Genomic DNA, 24,675 nt, shown 5'->3' on the forward strand with positions numbered 1-24,675 from the left:
TCGTTTCGATATAGTCAGTTTCTCAATGGTCTCCACCACTGTATTGCATGGGAATACTACAACCAGGTGGGTAACACTATGAAATCATCGACTCTGCCCCATATATACGCAGCCGTTCTTCACCCACTCATGACGACCGACCAGTATTTGGTTACAACAGCAGCACATGCCTTAGCGTTCACATCCGTAATAAGTGGAGACCAATTTATATTTTTAAGCTATGATTGTAGAATGATAGATTTGTTCTAGACATAATATTAATCGAATGGAACTTAATTAAATTCTTCTATGGATTCTAATTTGTGGTCTATCACTTCAGTTAGACTTTCGGCTACTGCAATTATAGTCATGCCGTAGGAAGCTATATTGTTCCCTTCGCTTGAAATCACTACATAAGTGTATGTTGGTAGGGACTAATGGCCACAGGTCACGACGGCCGTTTTTTTCCTTGTATTCGGAAAATTTTCTCGATTAGCAATATCCACACAACCCAACAACTTTATTGTCTAGTCTCCACCACATCTGTGTACCCCGCGGGGTAAATAAAATCGCTTTCGTACAATTTCTATAGCATGGTGTCTCAATGAATAGCGCTTTTGTGAGAGCCACGAGGGCTTTGTGAACGTGAAAAAAAAAATTTGTTCGGTACATATTGAAAGGCTCCAACGGCCACGAGGTATCCCAGGAAAATTACCACCAAATCGTAAAAGGCGATCTGGGGTAAACCCTAGAAGGGTATCCTGGTTAATTTTCATACTTCATACAAGCCACGCGATCACGAATGCCTTTAGTATATTCTTAAGCTAGATGAAAAGATTGAAATCATAGAGGTTTGAAGTTTAATGTACATATGTTCAGTTGTTTGGTGACTGCTTAGAGTGATATTTTCCGGAGAGTTTGAGCCCAGGCTATAGTGTGGTATCATAACAATACCGTCCAGTGCTTGGAAACGGAGTAACGACGTACAGTAGAAAGTTGCGCAGTGTAACTTTCACGCGCCGTAAATGAGATCACGAGCACCGGCTCGAGCTGAGACATAATCACGATCTTATAGCATTAAAATAGTCGATTGACTTGTTCCATACGGGTTTGCTACAGTAAGAGGGAACAAAAGTATGCTGTCAAGCAACATCCTGATGTCAGTTATTTCATTAGCTATGTTAACATCAGCTCTTTTGTTTAGACACCGGCAAACACTGTGGCTCACCCTGTCAGTGTAACATTAATGGGTGTTTGTGTCGGCATGACTTCGCCTATACAAAGTATTTCCACGCATTGAAAGTTGATGACTCCAATGTGGGGTCCTCCAGGGAAAGGTATATAAAGCCAAGCTTGAAGAAACTTTCAAAGTTACTCGTCACTGAATAATTCAATCCGACATGAAATTTGCCTCTCTTTCTCTTGCTTTGGCCCTTGTTGCCCCCTCCGTTCTTGCACAGAGCTGCTCTCCAAATTGGGGTCAGTGTGGTGGCATCGGCTGGACCGGTACCACCTGCTGCCAAGCTGGATGGGCCTGTGTTGGACAAGCTGGCAACCCATATTATTCTCAGGTAAAAAAGACTTCTGATTCACTTTTACTTCCACTCATGGCAGTGCTAACTTTGATTATTAGTGCTTGCAATCTTCTGGAACTACAACCACTGCTGCCACTACAACGACATCATCTAGCAAGACCACCACCGCAAAGACTTCCACCACTACTACCAACAGTCCTACAACCACAACTACCGCTACCACGACAACCACAAAATCATCCACGTGAGTTTGGAAGACATCTGAAAAGTCGCATTTTATTGAGCATTCAATTAATTTTCTTTTCTCTAACAGTACCACATCCTCTTCTGCCACTTCTACTTCCACTGGAACTACTGGAGGTGGTAACGGAAGCAACCGTTAGTAGCATCATCAGTATGGATACCTAGCCTTGTAAACCATCTCACCTTTTGTTATGTCATACAGCATACGCCGCCGGTGCCTTCTATGCTGGCAAGTTCTACGCATCCGAGGTCGCCACTTCGGTTAGTTCATTTTGAGTAGCTGATATCACCGGCAAACACGTAAGCTAACTCATTCATGATCGATAGGTTCAATCCTTTACCACTGCTGGTGATGCTACCGACGCTACTAAGGCTGCCAAGGTTGAGAATATCAGTACCGCTATCTGGTTGGATAGCGTTGCTAAGATTCCTACCATCGCAACCACCTTAGACGACGCTGTTGCTGTTCAAAAGTCAACTGGTGTGACTCAAGTCGTTACATTCGTTGTCTACGATCTTCCCAACCGTGACTGTGCTGCTGCTGCTTCCAATGGAGAATTCTCTGTTGCTGACGATGGTCTCACCAAGTACAAGGCATACGTTGATTCTGTTGCTGCTGCATTTGCTGCTTATCCCACCGTTAGAATTGTCGCCGTCGTTGAGCCCGACAGCTTGGGTAACCTTGTTACCAACTCTGGAATGTAAGCGAAGCTTTCTGTCTCTTACAAAACGGATATAGAAGAGAAAAACTAATGTTTACATTTATACTAGTGCCAAGTGCAGTGAAGCTGCTGATGACTATAAGCAAGGTATTGCTTATGCCATTCAAAAGTTGCAGTTCAGCAATGTCGCTTTGTATCTTGATGCTGCCCATGCTGGTTGGCTTGGCTGGCCAAGCAACTTGCAACCTGCTGCAACCTTGTTTGCTCAAGTCTTGGGTATGGCAAATGGCGGAACTATCCGTGGTTTCGCTACCAATGTAGCCAACTACAATGCCTTCAAGGCCACTACTCCTGATCCAGTTACCGCAGGATCTAGCACTCCAGACGAAGCCAGCTATATCGCTGCCTTGACGCCACTGTTGCAGAACCTCAATGTTCCTGCCAACTTCATTGTTGACACCGGTCGTAACGGTCAGCAAAACATCCGATCTGCATGGGGTGACTGGTGTAATGTTGTCGGTGCTGGTTTTGGAGTGTAAGTTTGATAGTTCGTTTGGTGCGATTCTAATGATTACTTCAATGCTGATATTCATATTCTCTCTCTAGTCGTCCCACCACTAACACTGGAGTAGCCAACGTAAGTATAAATGTCGATCTTCATGCATTTTTCTCCATCGTCATACCTACAGCTTTTCTAATCTTAACGCTTATGCCCTATAGGTCGATGCTTTCATGTGGGTCAAGCCAGGTGGTGAATGCGACGGTACCAGCAACTCTACCGCAGCACGATATGACTTCCACTGCGGTCAAGCCGATGCTCTCCAACCTGCTCCTCAAGCCGGAACCTGGTTCGATGCCTACTTCCAGATGCTCGTCAAGAATGCAAACCCAGCTTTGTAACGAAATTACTGCTCCCCAAGACATTATAAATGAACGCTTATTACATCATATGGATAAAAGAGATAGCTTTATAAAAATACATTTTCATACAATATGTCAAAAATAAATGAATAAGCATACAAGGTATCAAATGTCATAAACATGCCAACAAGTCTACTTCGTGTCAGCAAAGAGGGTTCAAATTCATGATGTTACAAAATGAAGGATACATTTTGTTTTACAAATGATATTATGTTCGAGGTACCTCTTCATCGCTTCTGGCGGAATGTATAGATTCGTCCGTTTCAGTGTTCTGCTTCTCTTCTGGGGCTAGTTTTCTGTTATTTTTTGCCTTTCTTCCTTCCAGAATGCCAAAGATGAGATTTAAAATCATTAGGATATAAAGCAAAACTCCTGTAGCTGAATGGAGGACTACTAAAGCCAATCCAAGCTTTGTTTTGGTGGCAACATCGACGGCGAATACAGTTGCGCATGTTACGAGCAAGGCAAATCCTATGACCCGAACCAAAGACATGATGGATTGGAAAAAGTTGGACTTGATATTTGGATAGGGTCGCACAAATATAAGGGCAACCAAAAATAAGACTTCGATGCAAAGGTTCGCAATGGCTTGGGCTTCTCCATTGCTTGAAGCTAGTCCGAGCACCAAAGCTTTTGCAATGGTATACACTAGCATAGGAAGAAAGAATAGGTAGTCCACTTGTCGATATGATGAATATAGGTAGCCATACCGCAGAGGGTTCAAAGTATTGGTGAATAGCGTTTCTGTACGAGCAGCTTTGAGAATAAAGAAGGTAGTTGCAAATAGCAAGATAGCATAAAGCACCAATATCACGCAGGCTAAAGCAGTTGAAACTGTTGAGATAGGGTTGAGGTATTGGTAGCACGCGTAAGTAAGGATGGGAGGTAGTGCCATTAATGCCTAAAGCAGGGAGAGGAAAATGTGAGCCACAAATGTACACAATATAGATTTCTTTTAAAGCACGCAGGTACAAACCAGTCTAGAAGCATAACCAATGTAAAGCCAAGGCCATTGCACAGCGTATGCTCTCAACTTCTTCCACTGTAGACATGCCATGATCGCTAGAAGGCCGATTAAAACCCATAGCAAGAACATCAAAACCGTGAGAAGAGCCAATAACAGAGCAAACACCAATAACGTTCTCAAAAACAGATAATGGGTAGGTAAGTTGAGAGCTTCTGCATAGGCCTTTATGCCATCAACTGTCGCATTGGCTGGTGTGTCCATGGGCAACACCGCGTCCCGCTTCATAATGTTAACCAAGTGATTGATAGTGCTGGTAGTCTCGTTCTGGCTGGATCCGCCTGATACGATATTGTCGATAAACGGTACATTCATTAGTCCCATGGCCCATCCAAAGTTGAGGGTGAAGGCACGATAGAGTTCAGGATAGCTTAAACTCATCTGACCCGTGTAGGAAACATACTGGAAGAAGAGTACGACATCGGTTACCCGCGGAAACGATGTGGTCGAAACGGCTGTATCAAGACTACCATCTCCAAGCAAGGATTTGACGAACGATATTAAGCCGTTGACGATAACGCCAATGAGAAGTCCTAAAGATAGCCACTCTGCCACAGGAGATTGTAAAGAAGCCGCCCCTGGGCTAGCCATGGTTGTGACTATGCATAGACTTTCGTTACTGACTGCCGGTGACTTGATGGTGACTTTACTTTGCAACCCTAGATCAGGGAGTCCAAATAGAAATGATGGTATTTGACCGATAATGCTGGAGGGGAGCGTCTGGTTGACTGTGATGTTGAACTGAGTGTTGGGTTGGATAGGACATAGAAAAGGCTGGTTGAAGCTGCATAGATCGAAGACGGTGCTGTAGACAGGAGATCCATAGAGTAGAATAGTTAAGCCTGCAGTTGCATTTGGCAACAGTCGGTTGCTTTCACCGTCAGTATAAAAGTATAATGTATTGGCGCCTACGTTATATGTCAAGTTGAGCTGATATAATTTGATGTCGGTGGTTTGATCACAAGCCTGAACTTTCTGCACCGACAGTACTTGGGCAGAAACCGGCGGTGCGCATAGACAAGCAAGTAAAACTACTCCCCAAAGTACTTTTGCTTTTAGATTCATTACGAGAAAAGAAGGGCCTTGGCACGGAAATACCGCAAAGGTCTACCCAATATATACCATTGGTTGAACCACTTCCAATTGAAGCAATCAAGGGACAGCGTCATAGAGTTAAGTTGGCTCCAAATCCGAATATGGAAATACCTAATTGCGTGCCGGAACATTTTTATCTCAAGTATCGTAACCGTATCACAGCAAGAAGTGAATACGGAAAGGAATAAGAGAAGAAATGGTGAAACTATATGGTTATTTTGCCTCACAGGGCGATCGTTCAAATACGAGGGACAAGGTACAAAACCAAGGGTAATGGCTGCTGTTGGGTCTAAATTTTTAAAAGCCAACAGAAAAGGAAAGACTGACGAGCTCTGCTGGTTCTTTAAACAGCTACGATTCTGCATGTCATCGAACGAATCCAACTCGATTAAGCCAAAGAGAAGAGCTCCTTCATTGACGCTCACCTCCAGCTCATCTGGGCTTGACCTTCATGCCTCGCCGAAATGGTCGAATGACATAAAAAGTCCTCCTATCACACAAGTCGAACAAAGAAATGCCTTGGACACAACCATAACAGCCCGGACGGCTCCTCCACCGGGTAGCATACGGGTAAGCGAGAAAGTTCATAAAACATATATATCTTCATGACAACCATTCACCCCCGAGCATTTTCCAGATAATCCTCATGAATGTCTTCCTCAATGTACCTATCAAAAAACCATATGTCGTGGTCACGTTTGAAGGTAAGATAAGGATCAGACAATTTTAGAGAGAAATTAATTCAATCTTCTGACTGTATGCTGTCAGACAAGGTTTACCAGACATCGACATCTGAGGTAGCTGAGGGCAAATGGAACGAGGGATTTGAATTTCAAATTACATATCATGCACAACTATTTGACACCATTCAACTCGACTTATATGACGAGTCTCACATACTCCTTCCGGACAAGCACGTTGGGCGTGCAGAAATACGACTGAAACACTTGGAAGGGATGCCTAGTGTATTTACAAATTATTACGAGATCTGGGAAAAAAAGCAAGCGTCTAGCAATGTTTCAGTAGTGAGCCAAAAGCGGAATTTGGCTAGCAATATAGGTGCCATTCAATGTCGAATCTACTATCACTACCAAGATGCCAATATCCAATCATACGATCCACATAGTCCTACTTCATCCAGTAATATGCCCACCAGTCCAAACGGCAAGCCGCGGAGAACATCGGTGAGCAGCACATCGCTTGCCGCTCAGTCCACCGCTATGTTGACAGATCAGCAAATTGGAGACGAGTTTCGGAAACAACTACAGCTTGAGCGAAAGGCCAGTGATGATAGCATGCATTTTCAAAAATATGAAGAAAGTGATGGCCAGTCAGGTCCTGCTAACGAAATGGGTGCAGATGGCATAAGTCAGGCTGCATCGGAGGATCAAAAGTCCTGGTTTTCAAATTGGTTTGGATCCATTATACCCTCGGCATCGAATTCTTCCAAAAGCTCGCTAAACGATAATACCAACGAATCAACTATGGATGAAGAATCAAACTCTTCAATGCTGGAAACCATTGGAACGTGGGCAACGTCAAAAGAGACCGGCGCTGTGCTCAAGACCATATCCAAGCTACTCTCTGCCTTTGTGAGTCACCCTCGTTTACAACCAATTCAAACTTACTTATGCTAATTTTTGACGGTATGACATTAGGGTCAAGGATTTGAACTATCTAATTACCAAATCTTAACAGGATTTGCCGTACTGGAGAAGTTTTATTCCGATCTACCAAGGTAAGCTTTCTATGGCTGACATCTTACATGACGTTCCGCGTCTACATTATTCACACATACATGCGGTTTCTTAGAGAACGAACGTGGGATGTTGTAAATAATCTGGAAGATATCGACCTTGCTTCAAGGTTCTGGTCATTTGCTATTGCTGCTTGTAAGTTTGTCAATTCTGATATCCAATGGTCTCCCTTTCGTGCTTATAAAATATACATTGTAGATGGCTGGCGAGGAATACACTTTATGGGCAAAGGCAATGGTATATGGGCAGACGGGCTTCGCAATCAATCCGACATGCTCAGTGTCGTGAATTTTCTCAAGATATCCAACGAAGACATGCTGGCATATGAATGGCGCAAAACTGAAGTATTCAGACCATCTTATTTCATTGTCAGGGACAGGGCTACCAACTCAATTGTACTCTCCATCAGAGGCACCATGAGCGCGTTCGATACTATGACGGATTTGGCGTGCGAATATGAACAGTGGCGAGGCGGGCTTGTCCATTCTGGTTGGAAGGCGTCTGCTCAATGGTTTTTGAGAGAGGTGGGACCCAGTCTTATCGCATATGCTAATGTCCATTCCACGTCAGCCTTGTATATTGTTGGACATAGCCTCGGATCAGGCACAGCAGCCATACTGACCATCATGTTACTTGACTATCTCGACGAATTCCGAAAAGACAATCCTGACTTCGAGATCAAGTGCTTTGGGTATGCGCCGACCTGTGCCATGGATCTTCACTTAAGTGAAAAGTACAAGGCCCATATCCAGAGCTTTGTGTTTGCCGATGACATTGTATCCAAGCTAAGTTACGGCTCCATGCTTGATGCCAAGGCCATGTTACTTGCCAGCGCAGAAGCAGCTCAAGATTTGGGGGTTAGCAAAATCTTCTGGACTACGACGCCTGAAGGCGAAGAATGGGAGCAAGCATTTCAAAATATTGCTGAAGTGCGCAGACGCTGTTTGGAATCCAACGACCACCCCAGGGTAAGCATATTATTTTCCATTCACCCTGGATTTGCAAAGCCAGTTCAAGGGTATCCTAATTGAACGAAACGCCTTAGTTGTATGTGGCCGGTCAAGTATTCCAATTTTGGATCGACCCAGCACCAGGAAAGGACCCTATCCGAATTGTTATCGAAAGGACGGATGCCAAGAGAGTGTCAGGCGAAGTCATCGTGCGACGTAGTATCCTTTTGGACCATATTCCGACCAACTTTGATGTGGCGTTTGCAAGAGCTAGAGAGGCGTTGATGCTAGATCACTCCAAACAAACAGATCAAGGCCACCTTGATCCCTCCATGGAGGAAAGAACTGGAGAGATCCATCTAGACGATCATGTTAAACAGACTAGCCGTAAACAGAAACTGCCACCACCAAAACAGACTTCCATCATGGACGATGTTTGGAGCACCTTAGCAAGAGTAGGACTTGCAGGCACGACTCACCGTGAAGGCGGTGAAGGGCATGCCATAGATGATACAGAGAAAGAAGAGAGCCATAAAAGTGAAACAAAGGCCATAGAATAAAAGTAGACCGGGTGTCACTTACCGTAATACATATTGCCTTCAAAAAGTATGGTAATTTTGTCACCACATGCGCATTCAAGCACATTAGAGAATCTGCATGCACATGCCTAAAATCGGTGTAAGCATGTGGCCTTACTTCGCCATAGATGCCATTGTGAACCCAAGCCAAAAGACCCACACCCACATCGTGTCATTTTCAAAGCGTACATAATACATTGTCAATTAATAAACTACATTGGCCGTAAACTACCATTTATCACCTCATTATACTGTGACGAAGCTCTCAAAAATGCAGATGATGTAAATCTTTTCGTGACGTCTTGCCTGGCTCGCGTAAATGGAAGCCAAAAGAATAAATATCGTTGCTATTACATTTGGAAGGTAAAAGAATGATATAGTGTGGTATGGAAGCAAAGACGGTATGCAGCACCCCATGGAAAGGGAGCAAATTCAAACAGTTAAGCGCACGTACTCTGTCGCGCGGATTAGGTTTTTTTTTTGTTCGGTTTGGAAAAATATGGATTTTATTAAGTTTAATGGCTGGCTCGTCGTACTCATAGAAGTTCACGCACAACTACTCACGAGGATAAATGCCTGTGAGAGGGGGACAGGAGAGAAAAGGTCAGCAAAACAATATGTTAAATAACCAGCTGAATGCGTCCAGCGCCACTCATATCACTCGTGTGTAATCTCAAAGGATGTTATGATCAGATTTTGTGCTAGAATAATCCACAGCTTGTATTTAGGAGTAGCGATTCATAATAGATCATCATATACTACACATCCTTTGGGGGCCACAAGTTTATATGTGTATAAGAGAAATAAAGTTGCCTTACCAATTTTTGCCAGTAGTGAGAATGAGAGAAAGGAATAAAAAAAAGTAAACATGAAAAATACTTTTTAGAGAGGAGAGCCGCTGCGGCTGAAATGGAAAATACCGGAGTTGGAAGCATCTCCGCGCTCCTTAATTTTGACTGGCTACTCCTTCCCAAAAGCTGGCTTCCAAGTGGCCAGTTTGCAAAAATCCTTTCCTCAGGTACGAATAATATCTTCTTTACGGCTGGGAAATGGTACTAACCTGGAAAAGCAACTAGAGATTTGCATCCTAATTGTAGACATTGCCACTGCCGAATATGGCAGAGTCGAGACCGACGAGCGGCTAGACAACCTGTGGATGTAAAAACTGAACCACTTGGGTCGGCTGAGTATTGGAAGATCCCCTGTTCAACTTCAACAGGCTGTGTAAGGAAGAAAGGCGCTCCAATGCTCAATGTCGATGATGCAAGTGGATGCTTTCCTGTATTTAAAACAAGCCATGTACTTTTTCTCTTTTATAACCAATATCACCTTGGCTGTTACGCAGATCCTCTTTCCATTTGCTGTTGCTTTTTTTTCGCTTTCCTTTCAAAGTTTCGCTTGCTTGCTTGTACTCTTTTGAAAGAAACTTTTTAACATGGCACTCGTGCAAGTGCTTCAACATGTCTGCTCTGTGTTGAGCAACATGGAGGTTCAAACCTATGAGTTTCAACCCTTCGACATTCCCCACTTGACCGATGAAGAAAACGAAATGGTACATCTCACAAACTCGTTATTGGACAGACTGGCCCGAAAACAAGCTAGTCAAGATCGATTTGAAAATATGAAAGAAACTGAGCCTCCATCAAAAAAAATCCGCTTCTACGAATCTCCAACCGCCACCGCTATTGTGCTCACTCCTGAGGAAATGAGATATCAAGACTCGCAGGGTCGAGCCAGTTGGATATCAAATAATGGAGCTGGATATTTCGGTATGGTTTTTTTTTCATCTCTAAACATGGGGATTCTTTTAATTATTTTTTGGCCTATCTTCCAAGTAATGGGTAACTACCCACCCCATTTGCCCATATAATTTATAACGCCGCCTATGTAACACCGACCTCATCTCTTCTCTAAACTTCTCTAGCTTTGCCAACCAGTGATGATACCTCATCCATGGTATCGCCGCCAGAATTAATTATGTCTCCGCCTGCTTCCTTTTGTTGTACTCAATGTATTCAACAAGCTGCTGCTGTCGCCACGGAAATTCGGAATGGTCGATTGAATTGTCGTATCAGCTGCGATAATCATGGGGCCTCATCTCAATCACAAGCTCTTAAGGTTGCTGTTAATGCTATGTCAGATCACTTGGAACGAATTATTTTGGAAATAATCCGCGTCGTTCGCGAAGCTGCCGTCGAGGGCAAACTCGGTGGTCAAGCTATTGTTGACAAAGACGATGCAAAGGGAGTCTGGAACCAAATGATTACCAACCTTAACGTCATGGCCCGCAATCACAGTGAACAAGTCCGAGACATTGCTGAAGTGTCAACAGCTGTAGCTTTGGGAGACCTTAGCAAGCAAATCACAGTTGAAGTTACTGGCGAAACACTACTACTCAAGAATACAATCAATACCATGGGTAACTTTTAAACAATAATAATTTAGAGCTCAAATGGTTTTCTAAATCAACGCTAACCACGAAAATTATTTATTCTATTTTTCCTTCTTTGGGTAAAACTTCACAGTCAACCAACTCAATCTTTTTGCCTCCGAAGTGACTAGAGTCGCTCACATGGTGGGTACAGAAGGCACTTTAGGCGTTCAAGCCAAGGTTCAAGGCATTGGAGGAACATGGAAACTACTCACGGATAACGTCAATACCATGGCTGCTAATCTAACGGCTGATGTCCGAGATATTGCTACGGTCTGTAAGGCAGTGGCTAGAGGTGATTTAACCAAGAAAGTCACCGTCGAGGTAATGATTGTGGACCCATTGGGGAGCACTTTTTTTTTCTTTTCTCTTGTGTTTGTCGCCTGACTTGATCATTCATTCTGAAAAAAAAAACAAATGCATTGCCTCTCATAGGTCAAAGGTGAAATACTAGAACTCAAAAATACTATAAATACAATGGTCGACCAACTTCAGACATTTGCAACGGAAGTCACGCGTGTTTCACTGGAAGTCGGCACCGAAGGAAAACTAGGGGGTCAGGCTGTGGTGAAGAACGTAGGCGGCACCTGGAAAGATCTAACTGATAATGTCAATCTTATGGCGTCCAATCTAACGAATCAAGTGCGAGACATTGCTATGGTGTGTAAATCCGTGGCAAGAGGAGATCTATCACAGAAGGTTACGGTCAACGTACAAGGAGAAATTTTAGAGCTGAAAAACACAATGAATACCATGGTTGAACAACTGCGAATGTTTGCTGCAGAAGTCACTCGTGTCGCCAACGAAGTCGGTACAGAAGGCAAACTGGGTGGTCAAGCCGTCGTAAATAACGTCGGCGGTACCTGGCAAGATTTAACCGTTTCAGTCAACACTATGGCGGCCAATTTGACAGCTCAAGTGCGTGATATCGCCAATGTCTCCAAAGCTGTCGCTCGTGGTGATTTGACCAAGAAAGTTACTGTCAATGTTGAAGGCGAAATTTTGGATTTGAAGGTTAGTAATGTTTTGCGGGGTTGATAGTACGTCACCGTAAGGGAAGGTGAATTTCCTCTGGCATATATTAATGCATGCCCGCATATATAGGAAACCATCAATACCATGGTGGATCAGCTGCAAACCTTCGCAACCGAAGTCACTCGTGTTTCTCTAGAAGTCGGTACAGAAGGCAAACTTGGAGGTCAAGCCGTCGTAAAAGATGTCGACGGTATCTGGAAGGATTTAACCAACAATGTCAACATTATGGCTTTTAATTTGACAACCCAAGTCCGATCCATTGCTGAAGTCACCAAAGCAGTTGCCAACGGTGATCTGTCCAAAACTATTTCCGTGGATGTTGGAGGAGAAATATCTGATCTTAAAACAACCGTCAATATCATGGTGGAAAAACTTCGAATGTTTGCAGCCGAAGTCACTCGTGTCTCTAAGGAAGTCGGTGTTGAAGGCAAACTGGGTGGTCAAGCGTTTGTACCATCGGTGGGTGGAACTTGGAAGGATCTGACTGACAATGTCAATATCATGGCCAGTAATCTTACCACTCAAGTCCGTTCCATTGCTCAAGTTACTAAAGCGGTAGCCGATGGAGATCTCAGTAAGAAGATTGAAGTAGAAACGAGAGGCGAAATTTTGGATCTTAAGAACACTGTCAATAACATGGTCGATCAATTGAACGTCTTCTCGGCCGAAGTGACCAGGGTTGCCAAGGAAGTCGGTACAGAAGGAAAACTCGGTGGTCAAGCTGTCGTACCATCCGTAGGAGGAACATGGAAAGATTTGACTGACAATGTCAATATGATGGCGGGTAATCTTACCACTCAAGTTCGTTCCATCGCTCAGATCACAGCCGCTGCTGCTGAAAATGATTTCTCTCGTCTCATTACTGTTGAAGCTTCTGGTGAAATGGACAGGTAAGAATTAACAAAGGAGCACTGGACGTTATCAACTTGGCTTTCTCATTAACCATGTATTTGAATAGTTTGAAAACGAAAATCAATCAAATGGTTTACTCACTTCGAGATGCTATTCAAAAGAATACTCTGGCTCGTGAAGCAGCTGAACTAGCCAATAGAAGTAAGAGTGAATTCTTGGCCAACATGAGTCACGAAATCCGTACCCCAATGAACGGTATCATTGGTATGACAACGCTCACTTTGGAAACAGAATTATCTCGTCAACAACGTGAAAACCTGATGATCGTCAGTTCTCTTGCGTTAAACCTTCTTACTATCATTGACGATATCCTTGATATTTCCAAGATTGAAGCAGGAAGAATGACGATTGAATCTATACCATTTAATCTACGATCCACCATCTTCTCTATTCTCAAGACTCTGTCTGTAAAGGCTAGCAGCAAGAAATTGGATATGACGTTCGATGTTGACTCGGATGTACCTGATCATTTATTGGGAGATCCTCTCCGTACAAAACAAGTCGTTATCAACTTGGTAGGCAATGCCGTCAAATTCACAAGCGAAGGAAGCGTTGATGTTCGTGTTTGCGTAGTAGGTGATGCTGGCATCACTGATGGACGAATCACGCTTCAATTTTGTGTCACCGATACTGGTATCGGTATTCCTGAAGATAAATTATCATTGATCTTTGAAACATTCTGTCAGGTAAGGCAATTTGAGTGACAGCTAATTCCGACTTCATTGCAACTAACGGATTTTTTGACAACGCTGTTATAATAAACTTAGGCGGATGGTGGTACTACACGACGATTTGGAGGTGAGAATTTTATTAAAATTATGACAGCAAGAACCACCAAAAATAAAATAAAAAAAATCACTAACCCCAATGATGTGTTATTTTTAGGAACCGGTCTTGGTTTGACTATCAGTCGAAGATTAGTAGAACTGATGGGTGGACGATTATGGGTAGAGAGTACCTATGGAAAGGGATCGAAATTCTACTTCACACTGCCAGTCGCCGTAGGCAGCAACCAGTTTGAATCTCTAGAACAACGGCTAGCACCGTTCCAAGGACGACAAGTTCTCTTTATTGATAGCTTGGGATTACCGGAAAGCAACACTTTCATGGAGCAAATCCAGCAGCTTAAATTACGACCCGTTCGTAAAACAAACGTTCAAGCAGTGGCCAAACATACCATCCCTGGAGGAACGGGTGGACCTATTTTGCGGGAGACGGGTGACCCAATTGATATGATTGTTTTGGACGAATTATCGCTTGCTACCAAAGTTCGGGAACTGAGCCATATTCGCTACACGCCCATTGTGGTGGTCGCCAAAACGTTACCGCCTCTGAACATCAAGATGTCCATTGATCTGTCTATTGCCAGCTACGTCAATGCCCCTGCAACACTGCTAGACATATCCACCGCCATGCTTGTCGCACTGGAGAGTAACGCCGCTCTTCAAGGTGATTCTTCCACATCTGTCCCACTCACCATTCTTCTTGCCGAGGACAACATTGTCAACCAAAAGCTGGCGACTAGAATATTAGAAAAGTTTGGTCATAAATGCGAAATTGTTTCCAACGGCAAACTGGCCGTTGAAGCTTTCCAGAACAAACGATTTGATTTGATCTTGATGGATGTCCAGGTACACATGAAAAAAAAAAAAAAAGGGTGGTGGTGGCGAACATCGTGCATTGCAAAACTGAAACCTAACGTATTAACCCATCTTTGCAGATGCCCATTATGGGAGGATTTGAAGCAACGCAAAAAATTCGAGAGATTGAACAAAATGCTGCTACTGGAGAGCGGATACCTATTATAGCGCTAACGGCCCATGCTATGATCGGAGACCGAGAAAAATGTTTATCCATTGGAATGGTACGTTTTTAAATTTGCAAAGGCACAGCTAAGAGACATGACACTAATATACTGTTTATGTATTAAAATAGGATGAATATGTTACCAAGGTAAATATCCACATTTCAGAAGGTGGAAAGAATGATTCAAAACTAACTCCGTTGTACATAGCCCCTCAAGTTCCCTGAACTTATTGCCGCCGTCAATAAGTTTGCACCCAACCGTCAATACGGTAGTCGTAATGAAGAATTCGGAAACATTTAATGATAACAGCAGTGAATTGCTTGCACTTTACATTTTTAAAAGCAATATCTTAAAAAGAAGAAAAAATGATAATAATTATATCAACCCATGCGCGTGGTTTGAATTAGTAGAACAGCGTGCACTGAAGTCCCCTTTGAGCATTTTTAAAAGACGCTCTTCGAGCTTAGTCATGTCATGACGATAAACTCAAGATGGGAGAAAAGTGACCGAAGGCATCCAACGCAGGAAAACAACCCATCGCGGTGTATTGGGATTTGCCCGAGAAGCATGGCATATCCTCCCTGAGTTAATCGGGAAGTATGATCCTTAAGTGGAAAGAAGCCGTGTCGTCGATCGGAGCAATCATTTGTAGGAGGTGTGCCGGTTGAATGAAACCGGATTAAGTCTATCTGAAGGACAGGAGTCAGGCAGGGTTCCTTGAAAGAAAGGGTGTAAAATTGTTTGGAACGAAACATGGTATCAGGTTGAAAGTCCCACTAATGATCGCTGCTTGGAAAATTTAACAAACAGCGCAAAAAAAAACTGCATAAGCGAAAACATAAAACCAAAACCAAATAGTAAGATGAGACATTGACTATCAAACACGTGTTTCAGGCTATTGTATTTTTCCCTGTTGGCAGAAGGAGGTTGTTGATAGATGCTGATGGATAGGATGTGACGAAATTCAGTAGGACAGTGTTAAGATGACGATGGAGTGCTTGAGAGAGAGTAGGGTTTTGTTTTTTGGCTTGGCGGTGCTCAACAGGCTTTTTTGCAAGTCCGTCTTGTCCGAGCCCAATTTTTTTTTATGAAGAAAAAAAAAAAAAAAAAACTGCGAAAGGCACACCGATAAATTGTTCTCCCTCGATCGCCTATCGCTTCTTTTTCTCGTCTTTGTCACTGCTTAATATCAGATGCAGTCTGTAATGGAAAAACCATCCTTGCCTTCCATCAAGTACATCTTGGGAGATGCTGATCCCTTGCTCGACCAACACCACCACCCTTTACCACCTCCTCAACCAACTCACAGTACGTCCTTTTTTATATTTATTCTTTTCTTTTTTGTCGGTGGTGGCTAACCCTGTATTCCCCAGCTTATAATCCTTTTGATCGACAGCTTCCAGCTACTCCTCCCGCCTTACCTTCCGTCTCGCTAGAGCCCTCTCGTAGACATACACACCATCGCCCCTCTAGGTCTGTTAGTAGTATGCTCGACTTTCAGAGCTTAACACTAGCGCCACCTAGTAAATCACCTGAACTCCCCCCGTTCTTTGCCAACAGTGACCGTATTTCACCCCCATCATTTCAATCCAGTCCATATCTGTCCCCTAACAATATGGCTTCGTCGTATAATCCTAGAAGCAGTCATTCACGATCTTTATCCGAATTCTCACATCCATACCCTCAACCCAATCGATCTCCCCCACCGAGAGATCAACCCCACCAACGTGCCATTGGCCATCGACGAGCTGTCTCAGCAAATACGGTGGATTCCATGTTGAATCCCAAGCCGTATAGTTTGGCTCCAAGACCTTCATTGGCAACGGATAGCCCTTCTTTCTCATCCACTAGTTCACCAACCGATCCTTTTGATGATTTGGATTCCGAGGAAGACAGCCGATCGTCTTCACCTCCCACATCATCATCAACGAGCAATAATCGTTATGTGTGCCCTTATTGTTCCAAGGGATTCTCTAGACCGTCTAGCTTACGGATACATACCTATTCTCATACTGGAGAAAAACCATTTGTGTGCTCGGAAGATGGTTGTGGCCGTCGATTCAGTGTGCAAAGTAACATGCGACGTCATTTACGAGTTCATAAACTTGGTAGACAAGTCAAGAAAACAAACAACAACAACAACGCATCACCTCAGCCAGCGAGTGATGGCAATTGAGTGAGCTCTGGCTCTCTGTACATTATTCCTTCCTGTCACTGCCATTTGTACATCTCCCACGTTGTAATTTTCCTTGTACATTCTCTGTTTTCCCAATAAATGCTCAATGGAGTTGGTAGCTGTGAGAATGCTATCGTCCCCCACTTTTGTAAAAATAGATTTTTTTCACTTTGGAGATATTTTTATATTCTCGCCTTCTACCATCGACACTTCCTTACTTCCTGCGAGATAGATTACCCATTGTTCAATCAATATCAGACCAATCCATCAAGAACTATGTGCCGAGAGACCAAAAAAAATTCATCGTGAAACTTTATTGTCATGTCCTTTTTTCTCGGTTTGGTACTTGTCCTTTTCGGGACCGACGATTCTGTGCCTTCTTTCTTCCGAAACTGGCAAATAGGTTTTACCCTCTCTCCACCCCGCTCGCTGAGTATTTCCGCAGTTCGCGTTGTTTCGATCGAGCGATGACGACCAAGGAGAGGGCGGGCGAACATGTAAAGGCGCTGGGCAAGCAACGCCATTGCCACGTGTAGTGAAAATAAATTCAGTAATGTGCCACAAGCCCCGCTGAACCCTTGTGCAGGCACCGGTGGCGCGTGGCCATTCAAACAAACACTTCGTCACAGCACTGACCATTCCATCTGGGAGGATTCATTTTTATATATATTTTTATCTACAAGCGTTGCATTGGTATTGTTCTCCATCATGACCGATGGTCATTCATTTCTTCTTCTTCTTCTTCGTCCTTGAACTTCTGCTTGTAAGCCTTGAGGTTCTCTTGTACACGCGCAGTAAATTGGCGCTGTTTAGGTTCGATAGAAGGTTTGTCGGCGGAAATCTTTTCCATGAGAATCTTGGTGATCTCTTCTAGTTGCTGCTCCAAGCTTTTGCTCGACATAAAATCTTTAAGCGTCATGCCGTTCACGAATTCGGTGTCAAGAAGATGAATTCTCGGTGCCTTGTCCTCGTCACTTTTATCGTGCTGAGCAAACGAGTCCACCATGTCTTGTTCGAGGCTGGCTATTTTCGATTCCAGATCGTCCGAATAGCCGTCCAAATCATTTTCGTCCACCCAGCCAGCCTTTGTCTGCTGGAGATCTCCCTCATCGGATGTTGCACCTTCATCTGAGGTGGAATCTGACTTTTTTTCAACATGTTTGTCCACAACAATATGAACGTCTTCGTTCATCTTCGAAGGGTCGGCTGGTTGAGCCGCCTCAATCTCTTGGTATTGACTGTCGGAGACGATGGGATCACATTGAATGCGATGAATGTCCTGCCTAGCCCGAGGAACAAAGGCTATATCTTGGCAGAGTCGCGGAGTAGCAATGACCATTTGGTATTCACATGTTGCAAATTCGTGCATAGAAACAATCTCATCTTCGTTTTGCATACTGCAATGGAACTGAATGCACCAGTAAACGGCATGCGGTCAGTTTCAGGCCTTTAGTAATAACCTCCATCCCATGCAATTCAATTTTACCTGAATGTTCACTTCTCTAGGTCGCCCAGTCAGATCACATTTATCACCAAATGACCATCTTTGAGAAAGATAGCTGCGCTGCCCAAAGGTGTGTACTTCAGTCTGTAATAAGACTTCCTTATTGTTCGCTTCCGCTACTTCTGAAGATGGAATCTTCTTGTCTCCATTGAATCTTCCTAAAACATATTCTATTCCGCCAACGAATTGCTTGTTTTCTGGATCACTTCCCGGTGGAAAGACATGGCCTTGTGAATTAGGTGGTGCATGGAATTGCTTAATATGCTGTAAATGGCAATACTCGTAAGCCCAGTATGACCTTGGCTGTAGAGAGAAAAAGTGTCAGTAATGTGCCTTGGTATAAAAGCTACAATGACAGCTGCTTAACTGACCCAAGCGTAGATGCATTGATTGTATAAGGGTGCCAAAAGCTGTAGGCCGCGCTTCTTGCGTTCTGCGTCACTGATCTTGATTTCACTTTCCTCTTTGCTTGTGTCGCTCGTATCACTTTGGATGATCGGAATCTGACAGAGATAGGACTGTCCCAGCTTACTTTTCATCACAAGATGAGTCTACTCAACGTAACTACCAGTCAATACCACTCGTCCTAATCAACTCAGCCTCATTTTTGGTTATCGTCAAACTTACGTGAGCGTCTTCTGATTTGAAGATGCGTTGAAGTTGCTGCGAGGGATTTGGAAGTTCGGATTGATCGGTGAATTCGGCCTTCAAAAGCTGTTGGGCTGTTGAATTCGAGATTGGATTTTGCCCAAGTGAGATGCTATACATGGGGTGCGCGAGAACATCTTCATGTACAAAGAAATTGGATGCAAGGGCCGTACTGGCAAGTACTGTCAGGCCAACGACACCTTTTATCAGCATGGTTATGGGAATGGGTCGATAGAAAGGCCGTGCCAGGTCTGAGGTTTTTTGCATAATGGCTTGTGACGTGGCATCCAGTACGACCGTTCCCCTCATTACTGCCCATAAAGGCAGACAATGTATCTAAATGACTTCAAGGTATATACTGAGCCAACACTATCTTTTTCGTTACGCACATAAGTATCTGTACTCAACTGAATGAACAGCATACCTTCCATGTAAAAGTCAAACAATCGTGCCTGGTAACCAATTTCTTCCCACGTCAAACCATAACTATATCATTCTGATAGAGAAAAAAACTTTAGACATTTGGATAGCGTTCAAAAAAACAATGAGAGATATTGCCTCAATTGCGTCATGTCCTTTGTGTTGCAAGCTTTCTTCTAAGAACAATTATCCTTAAAGTAAAAGACCCCCTTCAATTCATTCAGTGTGTTTATGATATATTTTGCAATGCAAAGCCATCTCAGGTGGTCCATGAAGGGACAGGCCATGACAGCAATATCCATTACCAATTTTCTCATCTCTCATTATGCTCGTTGGCATCTGTGCGCAAAGCAGCTAACCACTACAAAGACAATATGGATACTGTAAATTGGCAAATCACTTGTGTACCTCAAATAGAATGAAAGACCGTTGATCTTCGGGTAAGAAATTTTGAGCTTCCAGTGTTCAGTATTAGCTGAGGAAGGCAGTGGTGAGCGGTTTAGGCTTTACCTGAAGCACTCATTCTGTTGATGGCTATGAGGCGCTTCACCGATACATGCCGAAAAGTTCGGACCCACGGCCATTATCGGTTGATGATAGCTAGGGCTAAATGCTGTATGCTTCGTCCACCAAAGGCACCGCACAGTACCACGGAACTACATAGACCGTGATATTAATAGTTGTCATGCCCCACGTTCGATGAAGAGATACACATCATCCATAAATATTTCTTGTGGCCTTCACACAGAATTCCCATTCATAGTGATGTCCACTACTATAGAACACATCCTACAGCCATACTGAACCACGACATGGTCTACTCACGATGAAACGATGGTAGGAAGACAGGCTCGATTTGAAACCAGCACTAAATTTAAAAAGAGTTTATGGCAGGTATTATAACACTCGTAACATACTATTTATGCGTCTACAATGGTTCCTGGAGCCCGTGAATCTTTTCTAAGGTCCGTCATCAATTGCTTCATCCTGCTAACATCTCGAGTGCTGGAGTTGGACTTGAAATCGATTTCGCGTGAAATACGCTCCCAAACAGTGCCAGATGCCGCCTTTTCGCGTTCCTGTTGTTCATTCTCTTCCTTTTCTCTGGTTTTCCATGAAAAAGGTTATTAGTCAATATAACATTTCTGTTGAACATGCACCAGAAACTAAATGTACTGTACCTGTTGAGATCAATAGCCTTCTGTCTCTTGTCGTTATAATCTTCATAGAACTCGTCGATTGCTTCACGTGCCTTTTGGACAATCTGATGCTTCTTTTCCTCACTTTCAGCATCTCTTTCGGCGATGAGTTCCTTTTGCTTTTCACGCCACTGCTTAACCACCTCAGGTTCAACATCCGGGATGGTGCTGGCGTTGATAAATGCCTAAAACCGGGAGATTTTACAAATCAATCACTGTTACATAACCGTCGCCGCAAACGATAAGAGCCTTACCTGAGAAGTTTCAAGTTCTTCAGCAGCAGGAAACTCATTTTCAAAGGCAGAATAATCGCCAGCAGGTGTAGGTGAGGTGTATCCGAAACTAGCAGCTGGAGGGCTAAGGATGTTTTGCGATGATGGTGAAAAAGCTCTTGATTCTAGCTGCTCAGTTGGAGTGACGCTCGGGAGCGGAACTTGGTTAGGTGCTGGTGAAGAGAAAGATGGAATGTCGTTGTTGAATAAATCGGCATCATCTCCCAAAGCAGCCTTCTCACGAGCAAGGAAATCAGCGGTAGGATCCTCCATGGAGGAGTTGAAGTCACCAAAATCAGACATTTAGGTTACAAGTAAAAGCAGAGCAAGGATTTGAATGGTTGGTACACGCAGTTTAAGTGAGGGGGAGCCCAGCCAAGCGCTGAGTTATGTCACGTGCTCCATGACGTCTGTGACGCTCTGTTGTATGTTTTCAACAAAAATTCCAACTGCTGGAAAACAAGTCTCATTATACACTTTAAACATGTCTGCTCAACCACAGTTTTCCGAACAAGAACAGCGCGAACTTGCTTCTTTCTTGGAAGCCGAGAATGCCAAGGCTAGAATTCAGGTTGGTATACGGGATCTTGACTCGATCGTAGTATCATAGCTAATCCTCGTCATTCACAGCAAACCGTCCACACTCTCACCGATACTTGCTGGGACAAGTGCATCAGCAAAGTCAACAACAAATTAGATCGCTCTGAGGAAGGTTGTCTTTCCAACTGCGTCGAGCGTTTCCTTGACACCAGCTTGTTCATTGTCAAGCGTCTTGAAGATTTGAGAAACTCGGCTGTTTAAACCCTCCGTTTGAGAGAATATACATACACTATTGTCAGCAACATGATTGACACACTATCAAACAGAAAAAAAAATAGAGACTTGGTTCAATAAAATACGAAAATCCATTCACATGTAGTGTTTTCTATAAATACTGCTATTTTCAGCCTTTCAATCAATCAATCAATCTATTGTTGTTTTTTAATTGCTCGTCTACGTCCACCAACTTTTGTACCGAGTACAGCCATGGGTTCAGTCTTTTTAGCCTTGGGTTTTTTCTTGCTCACTTCAAGTGATGGCAGAATCTTTTCAGCATCGACGCCCTCAGGTTCTGCGTCTTCTTCTTCAACAACTTCGTATTCCACGACTTCATCTACTTTACCCAGTGCGCGGTTTACGAGTCTTCGTGGCCAAGCAATGAGGAAAACGTTCTTGACGCTGGGTTTTTCCACCCATTCAACATTCAAATCAATGCGTTCCTCTCCTTCGGGATAGAAAACAATATACTCATCAGATTTGACTTCACAGCGCAAAACGCGTTTGCCAATTTCGAGGTAGCTGCGTCCTAGTGTGGCTGCGCCAACGTTCTTGGTAGCTCTTGTAGCCATTTCAGATCGTGCGTCTTTAACAAATTGTCGAATACGTCTTTTCTCCTGGTGATAGTTGATCCAAGACGCGAGATGCTGTAATCCTGCAGCAAGGACAGCAAGGAAGATCACAACGGTGAAAAAGCCGGGTCGCCATCTTGCATAATAATAGCCTGTTCCTCTCCATTTAGGTACTCCATTTTTGTAAAAGAAGTTGTATCTCTCACGCTTGTGACCATCACGAAGGATAGACACAACTTTACCCAAGCGAGCAAACCGATCTCTTTGCTTAGAGTCTCCCTTGTTCTTGTCTGGACTGTACACGGTAAACAATAAGTGTGTCATTCAAATGAGTATCTTCCATATCATGTAGTATACCACTATTGCACTTACTGCAATTGAAGAGACAATTTTTTGTACGCTCTGTTGATTTGCTTGTCGGTGGCAGCTGGCTATTGGACGAGAAGTTTAATGATGGCGTTGCCTCACTAGTAGCAGAACAATTGGCAAACACACTTACCTCGATATTCAGCCAACTGTAGAAATCGACTTCTTTGCCTTCGATTTTTTCCAGTTCATCAACAAGATCAAAAATTTCATAGTCGCCTGTACCATTCCAAGTGTGAAGATGAGAATCGTGGTTCTGGCAATTCCATCCTGCTGATCAAAACTTGCGAAGCACTTACCCTGTTCCCAAGCCTTTACTTGTGGTGCCAAGAAGGTCAGTACCAGCCAGAAGAGTACTAGCAACAGACCAAGACGCCCAACCAGCCGACTGTGGTGATTACTGTTCGCCATTACGAAAGGTTACCGCGTTTGAAGGGGCCAAAAACTTGGTGTTTAAAAAATCTGGGAAATTCAGTGACTCCGATCAGGAGATTGTGATACCAACACTGCATTTTTTCATTATTGATCTATCTGGACCCCCAAGCTATGTCCTCTTTTCAGCAACGTACAACTTGAAGGCTAAAGGAATTGCTTTGCCATATTACTATCACATAAATGGTTTATGTATTTCGCTGCTGCATGAGTCAGATCTCATCGGCCACACAATCCCATACGGAACGTCAATTACATAATAAAAACTAACAATTGTATTAAACCTTTTCATTATGTCTAATAACTCTTCAAATGAACTACCGCAGGGCCAGTCTCATTATAATCAAGCTTACTAATGTAATTTTTGGGATCGATGAAAACAAGCTATGGGAGGATGAAAGTACATGGCAGAATAGTAAGTAAAGGCAACGTCTGCAATCTCGACCCCATAAGTCATTTTGTATCCTTTCTTACCTTGGCAACAATAAGACCTCCCAGCCATGACGCATATTGTTGGTATTTAGCTTCCTTCAACACTGTAAAATATTCAGGTATTCGAACAAATTTGACTGATCGAGGTTGAAGATCGCCAGCATTGTCTGACACTGGGTTGAATGGAATCATCTCCGATTTGAGTCGTCGTTGGGCACCAGACATCATGCTACCTCCTCCAGTAAGCACAATGTTGTCCATGAGTTTAGGGCGAAGCTCGAGGGGCTCGCAATAATGTACAGCGGTTCGAATCATATCAGCTAATGACATGGAATCAGAACCAACAAGAGATGGGTCGAATAGAGGGTCGAATACTCGGTGTCGATAGCGACCAATTGTGAACTAGTTAAAAATAGTGTAAGTTCCTTGCCACGCAACAAGTTGGATCAACACTATACCCTGTATATGCAACTACCTTTTTCCCTTTGTATTCTATTTCCTCCCGATCAGGAATCTTCTTCAAAGCATCCTGTTCCTCCACGGCATCCACAGCAGCAGGTGTATCCTCTTTTGCTGCACTGGGTGTTGAGACGATAGACGCTGGTATTTCAACCGACAGCAAATTCTCTTCGATTTCATGGCCAACAAGAACATTGCATACACCAGGCAACTCCTTGACATATCTAGCAAACTCTTCGTCCAGCTTGATTTCTTCTCCAGATTCTTCGCTGTGCTTTTTGAATTCGTTGACTAGAATATCATCATTTTGCATAGATCGCAACATATATGCCGTGAGCTCCTTTCCTGCTACTGCTGATGTAAAATTGGATTGTAATTGCAGGCAACTGTCGACAGCTATACTGACATTGGTTGTATTGTGACCAATATCCACCACCAATCCAGTAACCA

General features: G+C 43.5%; 9 protein-coding genes across 9 annotated transcripts; 5 read left to right on the forward strand and 4 right to left on the reverse strand.

Moving 5' to 3' along the window:
- Window positions 1–1,379: 1,379 nt before the first annotated feature.
- On the forward strand, window positions 1,380–3,354 carry K450DRAFT_288608 (uncharacterized protein; the record flags this gene model as incomplete). The annotated part of the gene is made up of 8 exons (XM_051593548.1): window positions 1,380–1,550; window positions 1,613–1,758; window positions 1,888–1,892; window positions 1,960–2,006; window positions 2,085–2,458; window positions 2,529–2,954; window positions 3,026–3,056; window positions 3,140–3,354. The coding sequence occupies 8 exons, from the start codon at window positions 1,380–1,382 to the stop codon at window positions 3,317–3,319; spliced, it is 1,380 nt and encodes a 459-aa protein (XP_051444190.1). The 3' UTR covers window positions 3,320–3,354.
- A 194-nt stretch (window positions 3,355–3,548) lies between these two features.
- K450DRAFT_199657 (uncharacterized protein) lies at window positions 3,549–5,429 on the reverse strand (the record flags this gene model as incomplete). The annotated part of the gene is made up of 2 exons (XM_051584610.1): window positions 3,549–4,241; window positions 4,317–5,429. The coding sequence occupies 2 exons, from the start codon at window positions 5,427–5,429 to the stop codon at window positions 3,549–3,551; spliced, it is 1,806 nt and encodes a 601-aa protein (XP_051444191.1).
- Window positions 5,430–6,527: 1,098 nt separating this feature from the next.
- On the forward strand, window positions 6,528–8,967 carry K450DRAFT_243175 (uncharacterized protein). The gene is made up of 6 exons (XM_051589379.1): window positions 6,528–6,767; window positions 7,037–7,051; window positions 7,118–7,197; window positions 7,272–7,351; window positions 7,415–8,184; window positions 8,262–8,967. Exons 1-6 carry the CDS (start codon window positions 6,747–6,749, stop codon window positions 8,724–8,726), a joined length of 1,431 nt encoding a protein of 476 aa, XP_051444192.1. The 5' UTR covers window positions 6,528–6,746; the 3' UTR covers window positions 8,727–8,967.
- A 1,122-nt stretch (window positions 8,968–10,089) lies between these two features.
- Window positions 10,090–15,275, forward strand: K450DRAFT_243181 (uncharacterized protein). Its single transcript, XM_051589380.1, has 10 exons — window positions 10,090–10,513; window positions 10,669–11,163; window positions 11,270–11,499; window positions 11,611–12,189; window positions 12,280–13,100; window positions 13,169–13,808; window positions 13,890–13,920; window positions 14,008–14,753; window positions 14,843–14,986; window positions 15,058–15,275. The coding sequence occupies exons 1-10, from the start codon at window positions 10,180–10,182 to the stop codon at window positions 15,151–15,153; spliced, it is 4,116 nt and encodes a 1,371-aa protein (XP_051444193.1). The 5' UTR covers window positions 10,090–10,179; the 3' UTR covers window positions 15,154–15,275.
- A 1,593-nt stretch (window positions 15,276–16,868) lies between these two features.
- Window positions 16,869–17,027, forward strand: K450DRAFT_158440 (uncharacterized protein; the record flags this gene model as incomplete). The annotated part of the gene is made up of 1 exon (XM_051583989.1): window positions 16,869–17,027. A coding segment is annotated over one exon (159 nt), but the record flags the coding sequence as incomplete, so codon positions are not given.
- A 699-nt stretch (window positions 17,028–17,726) lies between these two features.
- Window positions 17,727–19,499, reverse strand: K450DRAFT_243189 (uncharacterized protein). Its single transcript, XM_051589381.1, has 4 exons — window positions 19,237–19,499; window positions 18,981–19,160; window positions 18,592–18,912; window positions 17,727–18,513 (listed from the first exon to the last, which is right to left on the reverse strand). The coding sequence occupies exons 1-4, from the start codon at window positions 19,468–19,470 to the stop codon at window positions 17,812–17,814; spliced, it is 1,437 nt and encodes a 478-aa protein (XP_051444195.1). The 5' UTR covers window positions 19,471–19,499; the 3' UTR covers window positions 17,727–17,811.
- Window positions 19,500–20,514: 1,015 nt separating this feature from the next.
- On the reverse strand, window positions 20,515–21,492 carry K450DRAFT_188883 (uncharacterized protein). Its single transcript, XM_051584443.1, has 3 exons — window positions 21,131–21,492; window positions 20,859–21,061; window positions 20,515–20,781 (listed from the first exon to the last, which is right to left on the reverse strand). Exons 1-3 carry the CDS (start codon window positions 21,449–21,451, stop codon window positions 20,598–20,600), a joined length of 708 nt encoding a protein of 235 aa, XP_051444196.1. The 5' UTR covers window positions 21,452–21,492; the 3' UTR covers window positions 20,515–20,597.
- A 113-nt stretch (window positions 21,493–21,605) lies between these two features.
- K450DRAFT_281047 (uncharacterized protein) lies at window positions 21,606–22,033 on the forward strand. Its single transcript, XM_051593385.1, has 2 exons — window positions 21,606–21,719; window positions 21,779–22,033. The coding sequence occupies exons 1-2, from the start codon at window positions 21,633–21,635 to the stop codon at window positions 21,947–21,949; spliced, it is 258 nt and encodes an 85-aa protein (XP_051444197.1). The 5' UTR covers window positions 21,606–21,632; the 3' UTR covers window positions 21,950–22,033.
- Window positions 21,938–23,468, reverse strand: K450DRAFT_243194 (uncharacterized protein). Its single transcript, XM_051589382.1, has 4 exons — window positions 23,202–23,468; window positions 23,036–23,121; window positions 22,909–22,967; window positions 21,938–22,831 (listed from the first exon to the last, which is right to left on the reverse strand). Exons 1-4 carry the CDS (start codon window positions 23,311–23,313, stop codon window positions 22,117–22,119), a joined length of 972 nt encoding a protein of 323 aa, XP_051444198.1. The 5' UTR covers window positions 23,314–23,468; the 3' UTR covers window positions 21,938–22,116.
- Between the last annotated feature and the right edge of the window lie 1,207 nt (window positions 23,469–24,675).

Source organism: Umbelopsis ramanniana (genome assembly GCF_025399195.1).
Source record: "Umbelopsis ramanniana AG unplaced genomic scaffold K450scaffold_31, whole genome shotgun sequence".
Lineage (NCBI taxonomy): Eukaryota > Fungi > Mucoromycota > Umbelopsidomycetes > Umbelopsidales > Umbelopsidaceae > Umbelopsis > Umbelopsis ramanniana.

What these genes read in the sequence shown, in the direction of transcription:
- K450DRAFT_243175 (XM_051589379.1), top strand. Translation starts at nt 6,747, where the DNA reads ATGATAGCATGCATTTTCAAA. An exon ending in GTCATTTGCTATTGCTGCTT is followed by an intron (nt 7,352 to 7,414) that starts GTAAGTTTGTCA and finishes TATACATTGTAG; the next exon opens with ATGGCTGGCGAGGAATACAC. An exon ending in AATCCAACGACCACCCCAGG is followed by an intron (nt 8,185 to 8,261) that starts GTAAGCATATTA and finishes GAAACGCCTTAG; the next exon opens with TTGTATGTGGCCGGTCAAGT.
- K450DRAFT_188883 (XM_051584443.1), bottom strand. Translation starts at nt 21,451, where the DNA reads ATGTCTGATTTTGGTGACTTCAACTCCTCCATGGAGGATCCTACCGCT. An exon ending in AAGAACTTGAAACTTCTCAG is followed by an intron (nt 21,062 to 21,130) that starts GTAAGGCTCTTA and finishes TCCCGGTTTTAG; the next exon opens with GCATTTATCAACGCCAGCAC. An exon ending in AAGGCTATTGATCTCAACAG is followed by an intron (nt 20,782 to 20,858) that starts GTACAGTACATT and finishes ATGGAAAACCAG; the next exon opens with AGAAAAGGAAGAGAATGAAC.
- K450DRAFT_243181 (XM_051589380.1), top strand. Translation starts at nt 10,180, where the DNA reads ATGGCACTCGTGCAAGTGCTTCAACATGTCTGCTCTGTGTTGAGCAAC. An exon ending in TAATGGAGCTGGATATTTCG is followed by an intron (nt 10,514 to 10,668) that starts GTATGGTTTTTT and finishes AAACTTCTCTAG; the next exon opens with CTTTGCCAACCAGTGATGAT. An exon ending in TCTTTGAAACATTCTGTCAG is followed by an intron (nt 13,809 to 13,889) that starts GTAAGGCAATTT and finishes TAATAAACTTAG; the next exon opens with GCGGATGGTGGTACTACACG.
- K450DRAFT_243194 (XM_051589382.1), bottom strand. Translation starts at nt 23,313, where the DNA reads ATGGCGAACAGTAATCACCACAGTCGGCTGGTTGGGCGTCTTGGTCTG. An exon ending in AGTAAAGGCTTGGGAACAGG is followed by an intron (nt 23,122 to 23,201) that starts GTAAGTGCTTCG and finishes GGAATGGTACAG; the next exon opens with GCGACTATGAAATTTTTGAT. An exon ending in AAATTGTCTCTTCAATTGCA is followed by an intron (nt 22,832 to 22,908) that starts GTAAGTGCAATA and finishes TACCGTGTACAG; the next exon opens with TCCAGACAAGAACAAGGGAG.
- K450DRAFT_281047 (XM_051593385.1), top strand. Translation starts at nt 21,633, where the DNA reads ATGTCTGCTCAACCACAGTTTTCCGAACAAGAACAGCGCGAACTTGCT. An exon ending in ATGCCAAGGCTAGAATTCAG is followed by an intron (nt 21,720 to 21,778) that starts GTTGGTATACGG and finishes CGTCATTCACAG; the next exon opens with CAAACCGTCCACACTCTCAC.
- K450DRAFT_243189 (XM_051589381.1), bottom strand. Translation starts at nt 19,470, where the DNA reads ATGCTGATAAAAGGTGTCGTTGGCCTGACAGTACTTGCCAGTACGGCC. An exon ending in TCAAATCAGAAGACGCTCAC is followed by an intron (nt 19,161 to 19,236) that starts GTAAGTTTGACG and finishes TACGTTGAGTAG; the next exon opens with ACTCATCTTGTGATGAAAAG. An exon ending in CTAGAGAAGTGAACATTCAG is followed by an intron (nt 18,514 to 18,591) that starts GTAAAATTGAAT and finishes TGGTGCATTCAG; the next exon opens with TTCCATTGCAGTATGCAAAA.